This window comes from Meriones unguiculatus, chromosome 17, assembly GCF_030254825.1.
Source record: "Meriones unguiculatus strain TT.TT164.6M chromosome 17, Bangor_MerUng_6.1, whole genome shotgun sequence".
Taxonomy (NCBI): domain Eukaryota; kingdom Metazoa; phylum Chordata; class Mammalia; order Rodentia; family Muridae; genus Meriones; species Meriones unguiculatus.
The window spans coordinates 18,229,032-18,250,285 of record NC_083364.1 but is presented as its reverse complement, the minus strand read 5'-3'; the positions used below and the strand labels follow the sequence as shown (position 1 = coordinate 18,250,285).

Genomic DNA, 21,254 nt, shown 5'->3' with positions numbered 1-21,254 from the left:
TAGCTTGCTTAGGTTGTAAAATTAGCTGTTTCATAGACTCTCATAAGTCCTCATCAGGAAATGGTGGGTATTTAAGTAAGATTAGATTGATGATGATGATCAAGTTCCTTATCTAATGCTTTACTGTGGGGTGCCTTCTGGCACTTTGCTGCCCCCAGAATTCTTGGCATGTTTAATGACAGTAGTGCATTCCTGGCTGACCTGGGGCTTGCAATAAAGTCATCATCCTGAAACACCTTAAACCCTCCTTCCCCCTCAGGGCTTCCTGAGTAACACTTTTGAGGAACTTTCCAAACAATCGTTATTAAGATACCTTGTGACTCTTTTGATGGGTCGTCCTGTGTCCTGTGATACACCGTTATTAGCACATCTTGTGACTCCTCCTCCTCTGGTGGGTCATCCTGTGATTTCTAGTTACTTAGTAACCCTGCTAAAGGCAATTACATTCCTTTCACCCTGCCTATTAAAGGATATACTAAAAATAATAAACCAAGAAGTTGATCAGACAACCTGTCTTGGTTTTCATTCTTCACATCTCTTGTCCCACCCCATTCTCACCCCCTCTCTTAGGGTCTCGTTTGACTGACCTGCAGGACGGGTCACTTTACTGTGATTTTCAGGCAATGGAGCATCCCTAGCTAAACGAAAATACAGTGAGGGAGCTGAGAGAGTTGTCACCTGGACACTGTTTTTAATTTCTATGTTGCTTGAACAAGGAAAACACTTTCTCCCTCTTTTGCCATTTTTTAAGTTTGATTATCCAGTTTTGATTCATTCAAGAACTTATTTTTTCCTCATGATTAATATCCTCCCCATCTTCCTTAAGTAGATTCGGATTTTGTAAACAATCTGAATTTATGATCAAATGACCCAAAATTAAACAAGGATCTTTTCCCCTAGATCATCTTCCTTTTTGATATTCTTTTGGACTCTACCCCATACATTTTTTTTTATCAAAAATCCTCCTTTTGGAAACCAGAAATTACAATCCTAAATGACTTGCAAGAACACCAATAGATGTGATCTTAATACTTGTGCTTCTTTCAAAAATGATGCACAAGCTTCACATAAGGCAAAACATTTCCTGGTTTGTAGCCCATGGTTCTCACTCAGCTCTTAGGAGAGTGTTTACTCTCTTATGTCATTGCTGATTTCTAATTCCTATTTAGCTCTTGTCACTGCTCTAGACATGTGAGGACAAGTTAGAATGGAGCCAATGGAAGAGCTGGACTGAAGTCTTCTGCAATAGTGAAGTTCATACGGAGCCTGAGTCAATTTGTACGTTGAGGGTAAGAAATGTCAACTAAGTTCTCATGAATTCAAGCTGTTACAATGACAAGAACAAGCACACATGTGGCACAAGGTGGGGATCCAGAACCAAGAGAAGGGGGATGAGTGCTGATGGAGCCCACATAGATTTCCAAAAATCAGACTCCGGAGACCAGACTCAAGGTCTAACTTTATGGTGCAGTGTATAAGCCTTTATATGAGTGAAGAGACAATCAAACCATCCCATGCTAGCCTCAAGCACTAATAACAATCAATCGGGTTGGTGTTAACTATAAAGAAAATGTAGGGCAAGGTCCCCTCAGGAGACTTTTGTAAAGAAGGTGGAAGCAGTCACTGCCCTAGCCTTGGATCCATTTTGAGATTTCACTAGTATGTCAAGAGTGCCTAGTAGAACACTGTGTGCAGTGGTTCAGGTAGGAGCTGCTGACGCCTCACTGGCCATTCCCTATGGGCTTCAATAAGGTTTATCTTGACAATCCTCATAGCACAAACATGTTTTCCCATAGAAACATAATTTAAACTTTTAATTGAACATCAATCAATAATATCACTTACTCGTATCTGCCTACACCTCAGTGGAGCACAAAAACACATCCAAAGAGCAATTATGTGATTAGAAGAAACTGCGGTCACAAGACTCTTGTTTTCTTGGAGTGTTCTCATACATACTCAGAATCTCAAATGACTCCATTCCAAGTCTGTGTTCCAACAATACAAATAAATTAAATTGTTTTTATTTTCTAAAAAAAAATAACGTATACATGAAGACAGCACATTTTATACTATGGAGTCCCATGTGTGTTTACATTTGCATACATGGTGCCCAAGGAACCCAGAACCTCTGTACCTGGAACTACAAGTAGTTATGTCATATGACTGGGGTGCTAGGAAACAGTTAAGCACCTACCAGTCAACTTTTCGGACCTCAAACGTCATTATAATGCAGAAGATGATGCCCCTACTCCTTGTTTCCTATCACTGGCAGGTGAAGAAACTCCCTGGTACACTGAAGAACTGAATGAATATCTATCCCTTTATGAATGTACTCTGTGTATTTCTTATTGTCATTTTTAACACAGCTCTCTTGATGACAGTGAGGCTAACAAATTTAGTTAAGCAGAGGTTAGTTCAGATGTAGGCAGCACTTGCTTTGTGAATTCTTTTTTTCTAACCTCTTCCATACCTCTTCAACTCTTTCAAACATCTAACACTAGATTAGAGACAAAAAAAAAAAAGGATAGAAGAGAAAAGGGAGACACTATCATTAAACTACATCCTACTGATTCGTGGTTTCAAAATCCTTAGAGTGAGATTGATCTTCATCTCTAATTTCCTCATTTCTTTGCACACAACTATGAAAAGAACCATGACCATAAGAAACCATGAACAGGGGCTGGAGAGATGGCTCAGAGTTTAAGAGCACTGGCTGTTCTTCCAGAGGTCATGAGTTCAATTCCCAGAAACCACATGGTGGCTCACAACCATCTATAATGAGATCTGGTGCCCTCTTCTGGCATGCAGGTCTACATACAGATAAAACATTGTACATATAACAAATAAATAAAATCTAAAAAAAGAAAAAAAGCAGCAGCCATGAACAGCAGCAATCAACAGCATCCAGTCAATTCCAAATGTCACATAGTTGCAGAAACTATCTGCCTCTGGCAAAAATCACACCTCTGGAGACATGGTTGGTTGGTCTGGGGTATTTTTTGTTGTTGATGTTTTGGCTTTTTGGTTGGTTGGTTAGTTGTTTTGGATTTTTTGAACATGATCTCTCTACCTAGCTATGCCATCCTCAAACTCACTATGTGGCCCAAGCAGGCCTCAAACCCAGAGCTCAAGCTAACTCTATCTCCTAAGTGCTGGGATTATAGACATGCACCACTACACCCAGCTGAGATGTTTTTTTTTAATGGCCTATCTTTAAATCAGAGAATAAAAGGACAATGTAAGATTTAAACAGGAACCATCATTCTTTTGATGAACAGAAGTATTTCTTGGAATACTACAATGCATTATGACTGGTAAATCATTCATGTCCTCAGTATTTTGTTACTTTGCTTTCCTAATTTCATCATTAATAACATTTATCTGTGTGTATACGCCTGATCCAGTGTGCATGGGCCAGTCAGACGACAACTTACAAGTGTCTAGTCCCTGTTTTCTCTAGGTGACTTCTAGAGATCAAACTCAGGTAAAGTTTTACAGCAAGTGCTTTCAATGGGTGAATGGATTCACTGTGCCTTATTTAAGTTGTAAAAATATTTATGTACATATGTGCTGTTGTGTGTGTGTGCATATGTCAAAGCCCAAAGTGTAGCAATCAGAGAAAAACTTGCGTGAGTAATGTGAGTATCCAGGTGAAATAACACAGGTCATCTGCTTAGCAGCAACCACCTTTACCCACTGAGACAATTCGCAGCCATTCATCTGTGTTTCTGAGAAAGTATTCAAAACAAGTATTTATTCCTCAGAATAAACTAACATAACTCATAAAAACAGGTGGCAGTATAATTTTCATTTGCAAATAGGTTTTATTACACAAATTATTCTGTGTCCCTCTAGCCTTAAGATGACAATTTGCATACACTTTGAAAACAATATTTTAATAAAGAAATGGTTCTAATGATCTTACATGAGCAACAGTGAGATGGCTCAGTGAAAAGAAATGTGCTTAGAATGCAAGGCCTTACTGAGTTTATTAGATTTATGGTGTTTCTCTCCAGTAGAAATTCTTTCCTGCCTTTGAATACTGTAACATGCAGAGGCATCATCATATTGATTACATTCATAGGGTTTCTCACTCATACGAGTTCTTGATGTGTTTGACTATTACACCGCCATGCCAAAATTTTACTGTATCAATTACATACATAGGGTTTTCAACAGTACATCATTTTTTGATTATGAAGACTAGTATAATATACAAAGGCTTTACCACAGTGAGTACATTAATACAGTTTTTCTTTACTGTGAATTTTTTCATGTCTATAAAGATTACTGCAATATGCAAAGGCTTTACCACAGTGAGTACATTCATATGGTCTTTCTCCAGTGTGAGTTATTTTGTGTTTTTGAAGATGACTGTGAATTGCAAAGGCTTTACCACATTGATTACACTCATAGAGTTTCTCAAGAGAATGATGTTTTTCATGATTTCGAAGATAACGACGACGTGCAAAGGCTTTACCACATTGATTACATGCATAGGGTTTCTCCCCAGTATGAATTCGTTGATGTATTTGAAGATCACATTTTAATTCAAAGGCTTTACTGCATTGATTACATCCATAGGGTTTCTCCCCAGTATGATGTTTTTCATGATTTCGAAGACTACTACTACTCGCAAATGCTTTACCACACTGACTACATTCATAAGGTTTCTCTCCACTATGACTTCTTTCATGTATTTGAAGAAGATTGCGACGTGAAAAGGCTTTATCACATTGATTACATCCAAAAGGTTTCTCTCCAGTGTGAGTTCTTTCATGTATTTCAAGACTACTGCGATGTACAAAGGCTTTATCACAGTGATTACATCCATAAAGTTTTTCTCCAGTATGATTTTTCTCATGATTTTGAAGACTACTACGACTTGCATAGGCATTACCACACTGAGCACACTCAAAGGGTTTCTCCCCAGTATGTTTTCTCTCATGTGTTTTAAGATTACTGAGATATGCAAAGGCTTTACCACATTCATTGCAATCATAGGGTTTCTCTCCCGTATGGGTTCTTTTGTGTATATCAAGATTACTGTGACGTGCAAAGGCTTTACCACATTCACTGCAGTGGTAGGGTTTCTCTCCTGTGTGAGTTCTTGTGTGTATTTGAAGATTACTGTAACTTGGAAAGGCTTTACCACATTGATTACATTCATAGGGTTTTTCTCTAGTATGATTATTTTCATGTTTTCGAAGACTACGGAAATTTGCAAAGGCTTTACCACAATGATTACATTCATAGGGTTTTTCTTCAGTGTGGATTCTTTTATATATCTGAAAAGAACTTTTACATACAAAGGTACTTTGCTTCTTTCCATACTCCTTATCCTCACAAGGCTTGTATCCGGAGTGACTGTTAAACCTATTAAAAAAGAAATAACAAACAAAAGGTTTCACACTGCATTCACACAAGTTAACTTTTTGTTCCCCATGGACATGTGTTATAGGGATTAAGGTTGTCCCATGGCAACAACATTCGTGCCTCCCACAAACTGTTCCTCTCACTAAACCATAGGCAGTCATTAAAAGCATATGAGTAACACTAACTTTACTATGGACTATATGCTTATAAAAGGTCTTGACATACACTGATCACATAATCAATGTATATACCATTCATGTTAATTGAATGGTATGAAACTAAATGGATTGACAGTGCTACGACATAGCTCTCTCAACAGTTCTACAACATGGCTCTTTGGGAGCTATGGCTAAAGCAGTGTCATGTGTTAAGATATTGTTTCCATGTCTTATTTCTTACAGTGCCTCTCAAATACAGGTCAGCTACCTGACTCTGACAGGTTCTTGTGAGAATTTAACAATCATCAATGTACATAAAGCTGGGCTGCACTTGTTTACACTGCTGCTTTTCTTTAAAACTTAAGGGCCCATTAAAATTTCTTCAGTGACACATTTGTATCAGCATGCACATGAAATTTACCTTTCAAGTCTTCTAGAACTTTGACAATGTTCTTCAATATTGTAGTCTTCCAATTTGTGGCCTAAAATACAGTACCAGAAAATTTATGATATATCATTGGATATTATGCAAATTTTAAGTTAGTATCTTTGGTTAACCTAAGAACTATGTCTGATCATTCACCACATTCCTCCTCTTTCACAACTGAAATCACAGAAGTGCACCTAACCAAGAAATGCTGTCTACTTGTTTAGAAAGTGAAGGAAAACTAATTCTTACTTATAGCAGTGAGGTTCCAGTAAGTCTCCAGCATCACATCTTTGTAGAGACTCTTCTGGGAAGGATCCAGCAAAGCCCATTCTTCCTGAGAGAAGTTCACATGTACATCCTCATAGGATACTGCATCCTAAAGTAGCCAATACACATACATAATAGAAATGGTGAGACTTACTGCCTTGTAAATGTACACTTCATTGAGAATATATTTACATAATTCTGAATGTTCCACACATTTATTCCAGATCACAGAATTTCAATGGAGATACCATGTCATTTTACAAGGAACAGAAAAAAAGAATCACCTCTAATTTCTGGGCCCACTGAATTCCATATGGCATTGCAAGAGAAATGGCACCTAATGGATATTTCAGAGAGAGAGATTCAAACAGATCAACACAACTGAGTATATATTATCAAACAGTATTGAAATTCCTAACTTCAAAAAAGAATGGACAAGCCAGGTGTGCTGGCACATGCCTGCAATCCCAGCACTCAGGGAAGGAAAGGCAAGTATATATCCGTAAATTCAAGGCCACCCTAGTCTACAAAGTGAGTCCAGGACAGCCAGGGCCACACAGAGAAAACCTGTCTCAAAAAATAAAAAAATAAAAAACAAAGGATGGACAAGAATGTAGTAATTCAAACATTTAATCCCAGCTCTCTGCAGACAGAGACAGGTGAATTTCTAGGCTGGCCTAGTCGATGTTTTGATTTCCATGACAGCCAGAGTAACACAGTGAGACCCTCTCTCAAAGACAAAAACAAACAAAGCTGGAAAGCACTCAGGGACTCATTCAAAATACCTCCAAAGAGTTAAACATTCAGCTCAATACTAGACTATCAGAAAACTCTAGTGTCCTACTTTAAACTCTAAATGGAATATGATATTCCTACAAAGGAATGCATTTTTAATAAGATACTAACACATCAAAGAGCTCTAAAAAAATGTTAGCAAATAAATGTTGATCCAAAATCAAAACCAAAAAGTACAGGGAAGATGAGTAACAGTTAAGGTCATGTGCTGCTTCTGCAGAGGACCTAGATCAATCCTCAACACTCCTGTGGAAGCACCAAACAGTTCCTAACTCCAGGTCAAGAGCATCTAATGCTTTCCTCTGACTTCAGTGAACAGCAGGCACATGGGTGGTGCACTTCCAGGTATATGTATATGTGTGTGTGTGTGTGTACATACAAAAGGCTCATGCACGTTTATTAAAATCAAAAATATACACAGAGGGAGGGAGAATGCTGAACACCTGCAATCCAATTATTCTAAACACTCAGTATTAAAATCATGCATGCCATCCTGGTGAAAAAAAAAATGTCCTCTGCAAAACTTAAGTCAAGAAGTGAGTAAAACTCAGCACTAGAGTAAATGCTTGATAGGTACAAAAACCCAATTCCATCAGCCAAAAATGTAAACATAAAAGTACAAGGCTAGAAAAAAAAAGCTTAATAAGGAAAATCAATTGCTGTGTTTTATCTTACATTTTTAGGGATGGAATCTTTAATAGTTATGATGGTGTGGTTGCAGAAAAAGGAAGTAGGCTGCTCAGTTTGCACCACCAGTGAACATATGAAGAAGTATGGTGAGGGATAAACACTGAAAGCACAGTTAAACTCAGGATCCTAAGGACCCAACACTCCATATTTCCCCTCTACTCTGAAACAGATAATCAAAGATTTGAATAAGGTACGAAAACAAAGGTAGATGTTGGGAGCAAACAAATGAGACTGATCCTAAGTACTGCCATTTTGTTTTTAGACTCAATTTTGATCATAAAGTGAAATTCAGTTCAAATACCCAGGTTCTAGGAGAGCTGAAGCTTTCCAGATGGCTGACAACTTCCTCCTTATTCTTCTTTTGTTCCCCAAACATAATGATTGTTCCTAATCAAAAACAACAAATGATTCTGGAAAATAGTAACTATCTTGGCACAGATGCTTATGTGGTTTGTGATTTTTCTGCTTAAAAAGTTATTAAAATGAACATCTGGGAATGCAGTCAGCTCCTAAGCCCGTGCTGTTGTGCCTGAATGGTCAGTTTTTGCTGCCTAGTCAAATAAATATCTTGCTTTGCATGGACTCTTTTGCCTACTTGGGTTGTTTTATATTCTTCAGACAATAACACTGGGTGTCAAGTGTTTGTCCAATCCAAAGATGCAAAAAAAAAAAAAGAAAAAAGAAAAAAGAAACCTCTGCCAAAGTTTAAAAAAAAACAGAAAAACTGTAACTCAACATAGAGTTATTCAGTCTCATGGTTGAACCACCACCACAACCAACCAAAGAGATTAGCAGAAAGGCCAACGATGAGAAGCAAACACAACAGGGCATGTCAAATCAGTTGTGAGTAGTGAGATTATATGACTGCACATACTGCCTTTTTTCCTGGCCTAGATGCTACTCCAGGAGTCACAGTGACTCACACAGTGACAGGTTTTCCTGAAGGAAGAACACACAGGCCCACTGGCACTTCTGTCTATTACTGGCTCTACTAGACAGTAAAAGTAACCATTTCCCAAGGAAAAACAACAGAACTACCTTCATATCTCCAGCTCTGCATCACTTCATAGATCACAAACAGCCTATTTCCTTGCTTCCCTTTCTCCCATCACTCCACCACCTATGAACTCACTTTCTGCCCCCCCCCCCAGTGTTCTATAGGCTCTTCCTGGTGTTCTGGGCCTTTGCGGACAGTGGTGTAGGCTGCAATGTTCTCTCTACAGTACCTTCTCTACAGCAAGCAGCTTCACTTATAAAGCCATCTCTAAAGGGGGAATGTAGCCCGAGTCCTTTCGTGCTTAACTTGCATTTAGACTGAAGAATATAACAAAGATTGATGGATTATAAATTTGGGGAAGAGGGTCAAAGAAATATTTAAAGATGGAAGTTTATCCCCCAAAGAAACCAAAACCCTTTCTAACTAACAGCCATGAAAACTTTACTGATTTTGCTGGGCAGTGGTGACATACACCTTTAATTCCAGCACTTGGGAGGCAGATTCAAGTGGATCTCTGTGAGTGTGAAGCAAGCCCAGTCTACAGAGCCAGTTTTAAGACAGCCAAAGCTACACAGAGAAATCTTGTCTCAAAAAACTGAAAAAGGAAGGCCCCGGTCAAGAGATGATCAGGTGTTGTTTTCAACAAAAATCTTAATCAGTCAATTTGAGAAGACTTGAGAGCCAGACGCTGAAATGAAAGCCTGCTAGCTCAGAGGCAGAGAAAACACCCAGCTGACCTTCATAGTCAGCCGACCTCCAAAAAGAAGAAAGCCTCCTTCACAATGTTGTCTCAAAAGCCCTCCAAACGAAGGGCTCTCTCTTAACTTCCTGTCCATCTCTCTATCCATGAACCTGACTTCCTCTTACTCCCTACAGCTTTTTTTCCTATGTTTACTCCTGGTCAACTGGTTGCTTACTCCCACCTCTTAACTGATGGTTGACTTTATGGAATCCTGTTTACAATAAGCAAGCAGAAAGGTCTTGAATTAAAGGTGTGTGCTGGGCCTGAACCACACCACAAGAGGTTTTTCCAGTAACCAACACAATCTTGGGATTCACAGTGTGATCAAATATCCTGCAACAGTCTGGGCATAGACCTAACATTCCAATGAACATCAGTCAATATCTCCGACAAGAAACTGCTGTATGAACTCGGACACTCAGCTCAAACCATACTAATAAAATAGATGTAATAATTATTTTTTGCACTAGAGGACTGATGCAAAATTATTCAATCAAATGATACTAAATGGGTATTCCCATTACTACTCCCCATTGCACTTTCTTATTCCAACATGAGACAGGACACCGACATATTAATGAGTTTGGGAAAAAATGTTGTAAAAAGAATAAGAATAATAGTAAGAACAAGAAGAACAAGGAGGAGGGAGAGAAAGAGGAGGAGGAGAAAGGAGGAAAACGGATCTGTCAAAAAAAATCAAATTTAAGTCTTTTCTAAAAAATACTATTAAGCTCATTTTGGAAACAAGGATTTCAAATCCTTTTGATCTCCCCCACCCAGTAAAACCTTTGTTTACTAAAATATTCACTTCTCTGTGAGAGGAAATTAATGACCTGGAGAGAGACTCTAAGAGAGACTCTTAGAGCAGTGCCTCTCTTCCCCTTCCTTCTTTACTACCTATGCAGCAATTCTTTTTAGAATATCCAAATAAATAAGGTTGAAGTCAGTCACCAGCCAAAGGATAAAAGATATAGCCACACCTTCCTTTTAATAAAATCCAAGTATAAGGCTAGAGAGATGGCTCAGAGGTTAAGAGCACTGGCTGCTCTTCCAGAGTCCTGAGTTCAATTCCCAGCACCCACATGGTGGCTCACAACCATCTATAATGAGATGTGGTACCCTCTTCTGGGGTGCAGGCACACATGCAGGCAGAACACTGAATATATAATAAATAAATTAAATTAAAAAACAAAAACAAAAAGCAAGTGCAGCCTATGTATCGGGCAGGGGGAAAGCCTCTCAATTTAAGAGTAAAGTCTGCCTTTCCAAACACTACAATTGGAGTGGTGATCTATTTCTTGGTCATCCTGAACTTCCAACACACACAAACAATTTTAAAGATAATTTAACACCTGCCTCCTACCAGGCACATAGGCTACACAGTACATGAGGTATAATCTGCCTGAGCCACTTGCTCAACACCATATATTGCTGGGAAAACAATGCAGCACAGATACTTAAGATACATAGCAGCACAGTAGACTCACATGTTGGCCCCTGGAAAACCCTAGAAAGGACCCCCATGCTATTGATCACTGGTGCTCCCATTACAGCCAGCCCAAAGACCCTTTTTGGAAAGGGCCAAAAGGCTATAAGGACATCACTAGAACAGCAACTCCTCTACAATGTGCTCAGAGATCAAATGACTTACTCACAACCACAGGTCTTCCCAGCTCTGCTTCCACCTCATGAGCAAAGAATGTCCACTATACTGGAAATTCGCACTTCAGTAGAAATTCCTGAGAAGTTTATGTTTCACATTAGAATTTCTAGTGTGCACACCCAATGCCCAATGCAGCCAAAGTTAGCAATCAGGCACCTCCACAGCCAGCCCCAGGGACTCAGTGACAGTAGGATTCCCCATCACCAGCTGCCAACAAGCAACACATTCCAACTGTCACCAGTAGTCACATGTCCTCCTCTGTGAATGTACTATATCCCCTTATAAAAGGCCTGTTTCTCCTCCCCCTTTTCCTTTTTCCCTCCACCCCTATCCAGAGGCTGTCTCTATATCCTCCCCCCTTAGTAAACCTCTCATGGTATGATTTTATGGTGTCAGTTGCTTACATGGCAACAAGTGGCCCTTTCCTTTAGACCTAAAAAGTCCTGAAGCCAACCTTAGGTCAAACTCAAAGAGAAACAATTAAAGCAAAATAGGGCCATGAATTTGAAAGCAAAGAGGGTAAATGAAGGGCCAGGTGAAACAAAAGTAAAAGCCAACTGAAGTAATTATGATCTCAAAAATACATTTTAAAATATTGAAACAGGCTTTATGGCCCTAGGTGCTCAGGAACTAACATTTTATATTGTAGCACACCAAGGATAACTCATTCCTCCTTTTCTGGGCTCTATGTGTTCAGCCAGAAAAAACACAGGTCAGTTAGACAGAACCACACAAATATACCTAGCTCTTCTGTTTGGGGAGAACTAGTGAAATTAGAGTACATTTGTTGCTAAAAAGAAATTCACCTGTTTATTTATATTCTTGTATGCTCTGGTCTATAGACCTTAAAAACAGTATTTTTGTTATTGTTCTTTTTTGAAACTGGGTTTCTCCGAGTAGCCTTGACTGTCTAGGAGCTCACTCTGTAGACCAGTCTGGCCTCAAACTCAGAAATCCACCTGCCTCCAAAATGCTTAGTTTAAAGACATGTGCCGCCACCACTCAGCTTAAAAGCAGTTTTGATCAATACCTTTATGACCTAAGATTGATTACCCGACTAATTTCTGATAATCCCAAATGCAGACAAAACTGAAAAACATTCAACCTCTTTCATGCCACCTCCCATTTCTCTAATCTGACAAGACTTTGAAAGTGGACAATGAACTCCAATTCTAACATGGGTCCCTCTGCATTCACAGCTCCCCACTAAAAGCCTGAGCTCCATCAGAACACTCATTCACTTTTTGATGACCTAAATACCTGTATTCCCAGACCTGAGCAGCAAAGGCAGTTTTTGCTATACAAAGCATTGCACCTCAGCATTTTAAGCTCCAAAGCCCACCCCAGTGGCACACTTATTCCAACAAGGCTAAAGGCCCTAGTCCCTGTCAAATAGCACTTCTCCCTAGTGACCAAGCATTGGAATCTATAAGCCTGTGGCCACCATTTTTATTCAAACCACCATAGAAAATCAGCAGCATTTAGCAGGCTGACAGCATATGTGGAATGCATAAGCCTATGGGTATCTGTTAACCAGAGCTGGAGACATTGTTATAAAGATATTTTTATTTACTCATCTCTAATGTGGTATGATTTCCCATTGGGAAGGCACATTAATTCCAGACCAGCTTCACCTGTAGGCTTTAAAAAAAAAATTTTTTTTAAGACAAGATCTCTCATGTTGACTCATGTTGCCTTCATCCCACTGTGTAGGCACACAGGCCCTGCTGCCCTTCTGAGTCAACCTCTGCAAGTCTTGGATTAAAGAACTGTACTACAATACAGTTCTAAAAATACCTATTTCAGTCATGGAATGAGCTGTCAATGTCAGTGACAGGAAAAGGATTTCTGCTTGGAGCATGGGTTCTGTGTGGGAACGAGAATAGAAGAAATAGTTTACTGTGTACACTGTAGAGGGAAACAGGCTAGGCAATCGCTGCATTACAGGTTGTTTAAATCAGTGAGCTGCAGGGGACTCCATTATCTATCTTCTGATGTGGCAGGTGAGTGATCTTCTCTGTACTTTCCCAGCATGCGTTCATCCATACCTTAGAAAGGAAGGCAAACCAAATTTGGTATATTTGGTGCAATTTGAGATGTTACCTTGGGCAAATAATATTTCCAATTGGCTAATTTTCTCAATATGGGTAAGTGCACACCTGCTTGGCTCACTTCAGTCTGGTGAGAGGATGGGGACACAGGCGTTTGGCTGTCACTTGTCTGTCAGCATACAGGAATCAGCAGCTAACATTTTACACGGAGCAGGTCATGCAGTCTCTTATTAATGGCATTGCCTCTTCCAGGAAAAAAAAACTTACTGTTTTAAAACAATATACTTAAGTGTTCTCTAGTTATTTTTATCTCTTTTAAGAGCCAAGTATTCACATCTGGCTTAGTGTGATGGTTTGATTAGGTATGCCCCAATAGAGTCATGTGTTTGAATGCTTCACTCATAGGGAGTGGCATGATTAGGAGGTGTGGCCTTGTTGGAGTAGGTGTGGCCTTGTTGGAAAAACTGTCACTGTGGAGGCTGATTCTGAGGTCCCTGACATATTCAAGTCTGGCCAGTGAAACAGTCCCCCTCTTCTGGTGCCTGCTGATCAAGACATAGAACTCTCAGATTCTTCTCCAGCACATCTGCTGGACACTGCCATGATTCCTGCATTATAAAGGACTAAGTTTCTGAAACCGTAAGCCAGCCTCAAGTAAATGTTTTCTTTATAAGAGCTGCCACGGTCATGGTGTCTCTTCACAGCAATGGAAACCTTAACTAAGACACTTAGTTCCATTGCTATGAAGAGGCACCATGACCACGGCAGCTCTTACAAAGGAAAGCCTTTGATTGGGGCATGCTTGCAGTCTCAGAGGTTTTTTCTATTGTTATTACAGTGAAGAGCATGGGGACATGTAGGCACACACAGTAGCTGAGACTTTCACATCTGGACCTGTGTGCAGCAGGAGGAGAGAAAGCCACTGGGCCTGGCTTGGGCCCTTGAAACCTCAAACTGCACCCCAGTGACTCACCTCTGCAAGACCACACCTCCTAATCCCTCTCAAGCAGGGCCACTCCCACCTAAGATTTCAAACATAGGATGGGAGCCATCTTACACAATCCACCACATGCTAGTCCCTGGCCCCACAGCTGGCAACCATATCATAATGCAAAACACAGCCAATCTAACTTCAAAACCTCTCAGTCTATCTGTCTCAACAAAGTTTAAAATCCCAAAGTTCAAAGTCTCTCCGGAGATTCAGGCAACCTCTCAACTGTAAGCTTTGTAAAGTCAAAAGCAAAAAGCAATCCCATATTTCCAACACACAGTGGCACAGGATATACATCACCAGTCCAAAAGAGAGGAAAGGAAGCACAGTGACCAAATATTGGACCAAAGTAAGACTAAAACTAGCTGGACAAACTCTAATCTCTGCAGCTCCATGCCTGATGTCAAAGTGCTCTTCATCTCCCAACTCCTTTTAGCATTGCTGACTACAACATACTGTAGTTGACAATACACTGTCCTGTGCTGGGTCCACTCTCTGTTAACAGGTTTCCTTGGCTGGTATCACATGGCTCTGACATCTCCGACCTCTTGGAGTCCCCAGGACAATCCAGGCTTCACTTTTCCAGCTTCATGCAAGGGCCTCTCTGAGCCTCCATGCAGGGACACCCTTGAAATAGGCCTGTCTGTCCTCAAAGGCCTTTCTTAGTCATAGAGAGAGACTCCATAACTTCTTTTATCCTTGATTCTAGAACTAGAACAACATGGCCAAAGCTGCCAAATTCTGCTGCTTGATGAAGCTAGAACTTCTTCCTCTTCTTTATTTATCGGCTTTAGCTTGCTGATGGTTTCTCTCACTGCTTAGGCTTTTCTTAAATTCCTTTTCACAAACTGCGAGGTTAGTTGGGTGAAGTCTTGATTGAGGTCCCCACTCCCTTTCTCCATTTGGCATCACACTTTTCTTTAAACTTTTAACCTCCCTGTGCCCTGTACTTAGCTCCATTTTACATCCTAGTGTTCCTTTCTCCTCAAGTTGTACATTTTGTATTTTCCTTGCTCCTTTTCATTATAAATCTATATAAGAGTAACCATGAATGACCTTATGATAAGAGTCAATACTAGACTATATTGAAACCTCCTCTGCCAACTCCATTAATCCAAATTCTTCACTTTAGCCTCATACAGAGGAGTTTTTGTTTTGTTTTTGGCTTTTATTTTTTGTTTGTTTGTTTGTTTGTTTGTTTCCAAGATAGAGTTTCTCTGTGTAGCCTTGGCTATCCTGGACTTGCTTTATAGATCAGGCTGCCATCAAACTCACAGCGATCTGCCTGCCTCTGCCTCCTGAGTGCTGGGACTAAAGGTACGTGCCACCATGCCCCACTACACAGATTTTTTTTTTAAACAAGGACTGAAAGCAACCACATTATTCACCAAAATAGTGTAAGAATGGTCTTTAGGCCATTTATATTCTCCTCTGAAAACTCCTGAGCCAGGCCATCCTAATCTACAGTGCTCCCGGCACCACTGTCTTCCATGCTCTTCTAGTCTTCTAATATGGACCATTAAGTCCCACTTAAAGCATTCAACTGCTTTCCTAATCCAAAGCTCCAAAGTTCACATTCTGCAAACAAGCAGCATGTATAGTAGGAAATTTAAAAGTGGCAGCTTTTTCTATCTCAGCTAGCTCCCCAATAATGAGGCAAAGACCTTAAGATTGTCAATGAGCTTTAAGCATGATAACTGAGCAACCTAACTCTCTTCATTATATTTGCTACTTCCAAGCCACACTCCCTGAGTTACTTGCCCTCTCAGAGTTGTTCTGGCTTAATCTGTTCTATGTGTGTCTTCATGGTGAATGTTCATGATCCATCCTGCCTAACAATCCCCAATTCTGGCGCCCTTCCCTCTCCTACCACATTATGGGCCTCCTCTTCCTCTTCATTCTCTCACACTCTCTCTCTCTAGAACCCCTGGCTCATTATCAGAAGTCCTGCTTACCTCTTTCCTTTGCAAAGTCATTGGTTGTTCACCCTTTTATTAACCAATGAGAAATAACTGTATCAATACCACATTGATACAGGAGATGGTTCAAATTTTATGACAATATACATCCGTGCCCCCACTGTAACCAAATCTCAGGGCACAGAAATCAGTATCTGAATGCACAGTACACAAGACCCTCCTTTAAGAAACATGGTAAGGCCTGTCAGAGAAATACCCAGCTTTCATCTTAGTCAGTGTTCTATTTCTATGAAGAGATACCTTGACCACAGCAATTCTTAGAAAGGAAAATATTTAATTAGGGCTTGCTTACAGTTTCAGAGGTTTAGTCCACTGTCATCATGGTATGGAAAATGTCAGCATGTGGGCAGACCTGTATAAGAGATAGCTGAGCATTGAGGCATTCTCTGGAAAATTCACTAATTTTCAAATGTGAAACACCCGCAGAAACTCTTTGCAGCTGACAAATCATGCTTCAGCTAGAGCATGAGGCAAAGTCACCTGCTGTGAAGTAGCCCCAAAACAAAAACATGTTCCAATAACATTTCTGTGTTTTTTAAAGTAACCAAAATTACACAATTCTCACTTCGCTCAAGCCAGGCCCAGTGTCTTTCTTCCTGTCCCCTCTAATCTGAATTTAGAGTTCTTAGCTTCTCTTCAGCACCATGTCTGCCTGTGTGCAACCATACTACCCACCATGACAATAATGGACTAAACCTCTGAAACTGTAAGACAGCCATAATTAAATGATTTCCTTTATAGAAGTTGCCATGGTCTATTGTTGTGAAGCTTCACAACAATAGACCTTTGATGAAGACACTGCCCTGATCTCATCGGCTTGCTAAAATTGCTTTCTTATTCAACTCAAGATCACCTTCCCAGGGTAGTACCACACACAGTGGAATGAGCACTATTATATTGATCACTGATCAAGAAAATACCCTATACATTTCTTCACATGCCAGTCTGACTCTAGCTTCTGTCAAGCTGACCAAATCTAACCAGAATACCTACTGAGTCATCTCCTAGCCCTGACAGACAGATTTGTAAGCAAACCTCAAGTCTTTTAACACTTAGTTTTCGTTGTATGTGTGTGCACACATGCAAGTAAAGTTTTGGAAATCTGTCAAGTTTAGGACTGGAGAGCAGTTAAGATCACTTAATGCTCTTGCAGAAGAACTGGGTTTGGTTCCCAGCATTAACATGGTGACACAAAATTATCCTTAGATCCTGTTGCAGGGCATCTGATACTATCTTCTGTGGCACCAAACACTCAAGTGATGAAAACACATACGTGTAAGCAAAACACTCATGCACATGAAAGAAATTTAGTAAATTAAAAAACAGAGCCCCAAATCTTTTATACTTCAGCATGGGAAAAAAAGGCCAGAAATACATAAAAATGTGACAAATATCTGTAGCCAAAACTATAACTTTGTAATTAAAAAAATAAAAAAATCAATTAAAAAAGATAAGTTCCATGATTGTAGACAGGAAGCCTCACAATTATTTGACTACACATTTTGAGCTATAGATTCAACAAAACTCCAATACAAAGTAAAACAACTGCTGGGCAGTGGTGGTGCACGCCTTTAATCCCAGTACTGGGGAGGTACAGGCAGGGATCTCTCCATGAGTTCAACGCCAGTGCTGTCTACTCAGCACAGTTCCAGAACAGCCACAGCAACACAGAGAAACCCTGTCTCCAGAAAACAAAACATCTCACAATTTATGCCATGAACAACAGAAACCTGATGACAAAAGGTCATCCTGAATGAAAATACGACCAATACAAGACTGAATAAACACACAGTGACACCATCTGACTTCAAAACTTCATATACACCTGCAATAAAGACTGGGCTGTTTGAGAAAGAACAGAGTTCAAGAGAACACTGAGAGAAAAAAACACAATACTGGGTCAATTTGGGGGTGGAAGAGATGGCTCAGCGGTTAAGAGCACTGGCTGCTCTTCCAGAGGACCCAAGTTAATTGAATTCCCAGCACCCACATGGCAGCTCACAATTGTCTGCAACTCCAGTTCCAGGGCATCTGACACACACACACAAACACACACAGGCAAAACACCAATGTACATAAAATAAAAATAAATTAATTAAAACACACACACACACATATATATATGGTTAATTTTGACAGGAGGCCAGGAAACCCAGTAATTCTTGCCTTTCTAACACATGAGACACCTTGGTATCTACATGTGAATATGTTAATAACAGCGTATGTTAATAAATAAAAGTCACTTTTATTTGCCTTTTTTAATTGTCCTCTTGGAGGCTTTCTGCTAACCTAGGCCTAGTCCTTGAAGCTTCTAGCCTCCATATAATATATATCTAAACCTAGAGTCTTTTCATCCTTCCTAGCTTTCTGAACTCTGGTTCAATGTGGCTGTCTGGCTCAAACTCCTCTTCAAGCTGACTGATTCAACCTGGCTTCTCTCAGCTTCTGTCTGAATTGCTCTGCTTGGTCTCTAACTCTAGCAATCTGTTCTAATGTTCTCTGGCTCGTTCTATCCTCTGGCTTACTCTCTCTCTCTCTGTAACCTGTCTCTGTAACTGTCCCAGTAAAACTGCCTTCTCCCTTTCTCCCTCTGCCTTCCTCTCCTTTTTCCTGTCTCTTTTCGTGAACGTTGGGTGTCTCCTATCTCTGGCTCATTTTCTCAAATCTTGGATTAGTCACTTGTCACCCTCTCGGTTACCTATCACCCCTGCTTCCTTCTACAAACTAATTTGCCTTCATTGCTTGGGATTAAAGGGGTGCACCAAGGGCGTGTCTGTATTCAGAGAGATTAAATGTGTGTGACCTAGGTCTTGGGGTGTGATCCCTTGTCACAGCAGTCATGTTTCTTGATTACAACTCCTCTACAACACTTTCTACCTGCACAGAATTAACTGCAGACGGATCCTACACCTGCATGTCAAGGATTAACGTGCAGAAGACACTAGAGAAACTAGACCTCTATGAGTCAGCAAATCGGCCCATCTCTGGACACAGTGAAAGCCACGCATGCGCGCGCACTCGAGCCACTGTAGTTTCCGAACAGCCCCCCCCCGCACCCGTGCTGTGCGCAGGCGCAGTCAGGGAAGCTCAGTCTCTCAGAGGCCCCGCTTCCGCCTGGTAAGTGCAGGAGCCTCAGAGAACAAACTGAGTCACACAGGGCACCGCCCCTCGCCTCGCCGCCGGTCCCCGCCCCCGGGGCGAACCCACTCGGGCTCCCGCGGCTCCTCCCCGCGTGGGGACGGCGGCCCCGCTCACCATGGCGCGGACTCCGCTCTCCTCGGCTCCCGGCAGCGGCTCGCCGCGCGGCTCTCCAGAATATCTCAGCCTCCCTCGGTCCCTTCGCCGAGCGTTGAGTATGGCGGACCGGAAGTGCCCCCCTTTCTGACTGGAGGCGCTGATTGGCTATTGCGGTCTGAGTGACAGGAGCATCTCCCTTAGGACCCTGAGTTTCTCAGCACAGAGGCTCCCAGCCCTGCTTCCCCCTCACGCACGGATCTGTGGGGACTGCGGGGTCCGGCATTGCGGTGGAACTTGCGCCTGGACTGCAGCGTCGTCCCTGCGCTTTTCCTGCCCTCAGCAGGCACTGCCCCTTCGTTCTGGGCACAGGGCCTCTGGCACACACAGACCGATGCTCATTGTGCGCTGTGTGGTCCTCCCGCCTCACAGCTGTGAGGACAGCCAGCCCAGCCACGGCAAGTTTAAACCACCTGAGTGATAGTCACCCGGCATCAGCAGCTACAATAAGACAGGACTACGGCTGCTCACTCCTCTCTCAGCTGCACGTCGTCAGCGAAACGTCAACACTTCCCCAGCTTCTGAGGTGGCGCTGGCCTGTCATTCGGGAGAAGTGAAGGAGTCTCGCTTTATTGGATAGGAGTGACTTTACTTCCAACTCTTCCCTATTGCTCGCTGTTCTTCGGCAAACAAATGTTTAGGCCTCTCCGTAAAATGTTTAGGCCTCTCCGTTTTTCTTTCTTTTCATTGTTTAAATCCCTCTCTACCCCCACCCTCTCTAGGCGGAGTTTCTTTCTGTAGTTGTTTGTCCCTGGACAGGAAGTTGGGCCTCTCTGTGCTCTGGCATCCTAATTTGATGGAGCAAGCCTTTGATCCACGTATCAGGAAGATGAGGCGGAGGATCTGGAGTTCCAGGGCTACAGTGATTTCAAGGCCAGCCCGGGAACTGAGAGAGACTGTCTGAAAACACACACACATGCAGTCCTTCGTAAGGAAGTTTGTTTGGTTTGGTTGAGACAGGGCCTCACTGCACAGCGGTATCAATGTTCTCAGATGGGACTCCTGGTAGAGGGCCAGCCCAGCATGCACCAGGCCTCTGTGTAAACAGGTCTTAGTGGTCATACCCGCCATCCCTTTAATTAGGAGGTAGAGGCAGGAGGGTCATGCGTTCAAGGTAAGCCTAAACTACATGAGGCTCTATAATAAACACACACCCAAAAAAAAAAAAATGACCAGGGCTCGGGGAAGGCTCAGCAGGTATTTACAGACACTGTACATGTCTGTGTAATTGTGTCCTTGTAAGAATGTTTTATCACATTTCATTTTTGTGTGTCTGTCTATCTACATATGCCACAGTGCATAGGTGGCAATCAGGACAATGTGAGAATTGGTTCTCTCCTGCCATCATGTGCCGAGTGAACACAGGTCAGAGGGTTGTCAGCGAGCAGTTACCGGGGGTTTCATCTCGCTGACTCTAATTGTACGCTTTGAGCAGTATGTGGGTGTATGTTTGAGGGATGTGGCCTGTGTGAGGCTGGTATATTACATGTTTGGGGCATGTGTAACGTGTGTCAGTGTGGCTGCCATCTTTGCATGTGTGTGTTCGGAGAAGTCCTCATAGCTGTGTGGGTTTGTGAAAGTCATGTTGGCCTGTACATTGTGGATGCACCATGGTGTCTGGGTGAAACTCTGGCACCTCAGGGTTGGCCTGTCACTGACAGAGACGCTTCCACACTCATCAAGTCCCTCCCACCCATCCTGGCCCCACCTACCCCCTGCCCTGGTTCTTCCCATTCCTTTCCTTGGCCCAGCCTTATGCAGTTACCCTGACCTTTGCCCCTCCCACACTTTGTTGATGTCCCTGCCTCTGCCCTGTCA

At 41.7% G+C, this 21,254-nt stretch overlaps 1 protein-coding gene across 3 annotated transcripts; it reads right to left on the bottom strand.

The window, feature by feature from the left end:
• Positions 1–3,807: 3,807 nt before the first annotated feature.
• Znf554 (zinc finger protein 554) lies at positions 3,808–20,182 on the bottom strand. Of its 3 annotated transcripts, XM_060371213.1 has the most exons (5): positions 19,398–20,180; positions 6,519–6,571; positions 6,217–6,343; positions 5,959–6,019; positions 3,808–5,379 (listed from the first exon to the last, which is right to left on the bottom strand). In XM_060371213.1, exons 2-5 carry the CDS (start codon positions 6,552–6,554, stop codon positions 4,245–4,247), a joined length of 1,359 nt encoding a protein of 452 aa, XP_060227196.1. In that variant the 5' UTR covers positions 6,555–6,571; positions 19,398–20,180; the 3' UTR covers positions 3,808–4,244. The 3 variants fall into 3 exon arrangements, with proteins under 3 accessions (XP_060227196.1, XP_060227197.1, XP_060227198.1); XM_060371214.1 differs by lacking the exon at positions 6,519–6,571 and having other exon boundaries at positions 19,398–20,179; XM_060371215.1 differs by lacking the exon at positions 3,808–5,379 and having other exon boundaries at positions 5,955–6,019; positions 19,398–20,182.
• Between the last annotated feature and the right edge of the window lie 1,072 nt (positions 20,183–21,254).

What these genes read in the sequence shown, in the direction of transcription:
- Znf554 (XM_060371213.1), bottom strand. Translation starts at nt 6,554, where the DNA reads ATGCCATATGGAATTCAGTGGGCCCAGAAATTAGAG. An exon ending in AGTGGGCCCAGAAATTAGAG is followed by an intron (nt 6,344 to 6,518) that starts GTGATTCTTTTT and finishes TGGCTACTTTAG; the next exon opens with GATGCAGTATCCTATGAGGA. An exon ending in AGTTCTAGAAGACTTGAAAG is followed by an intron (nt 5,380 to 5,958) that starts GTAAATTTCATG and finishes CTTTTTTAATAG; the next exon opens with GTTTAACAGTCACTCCGGAT.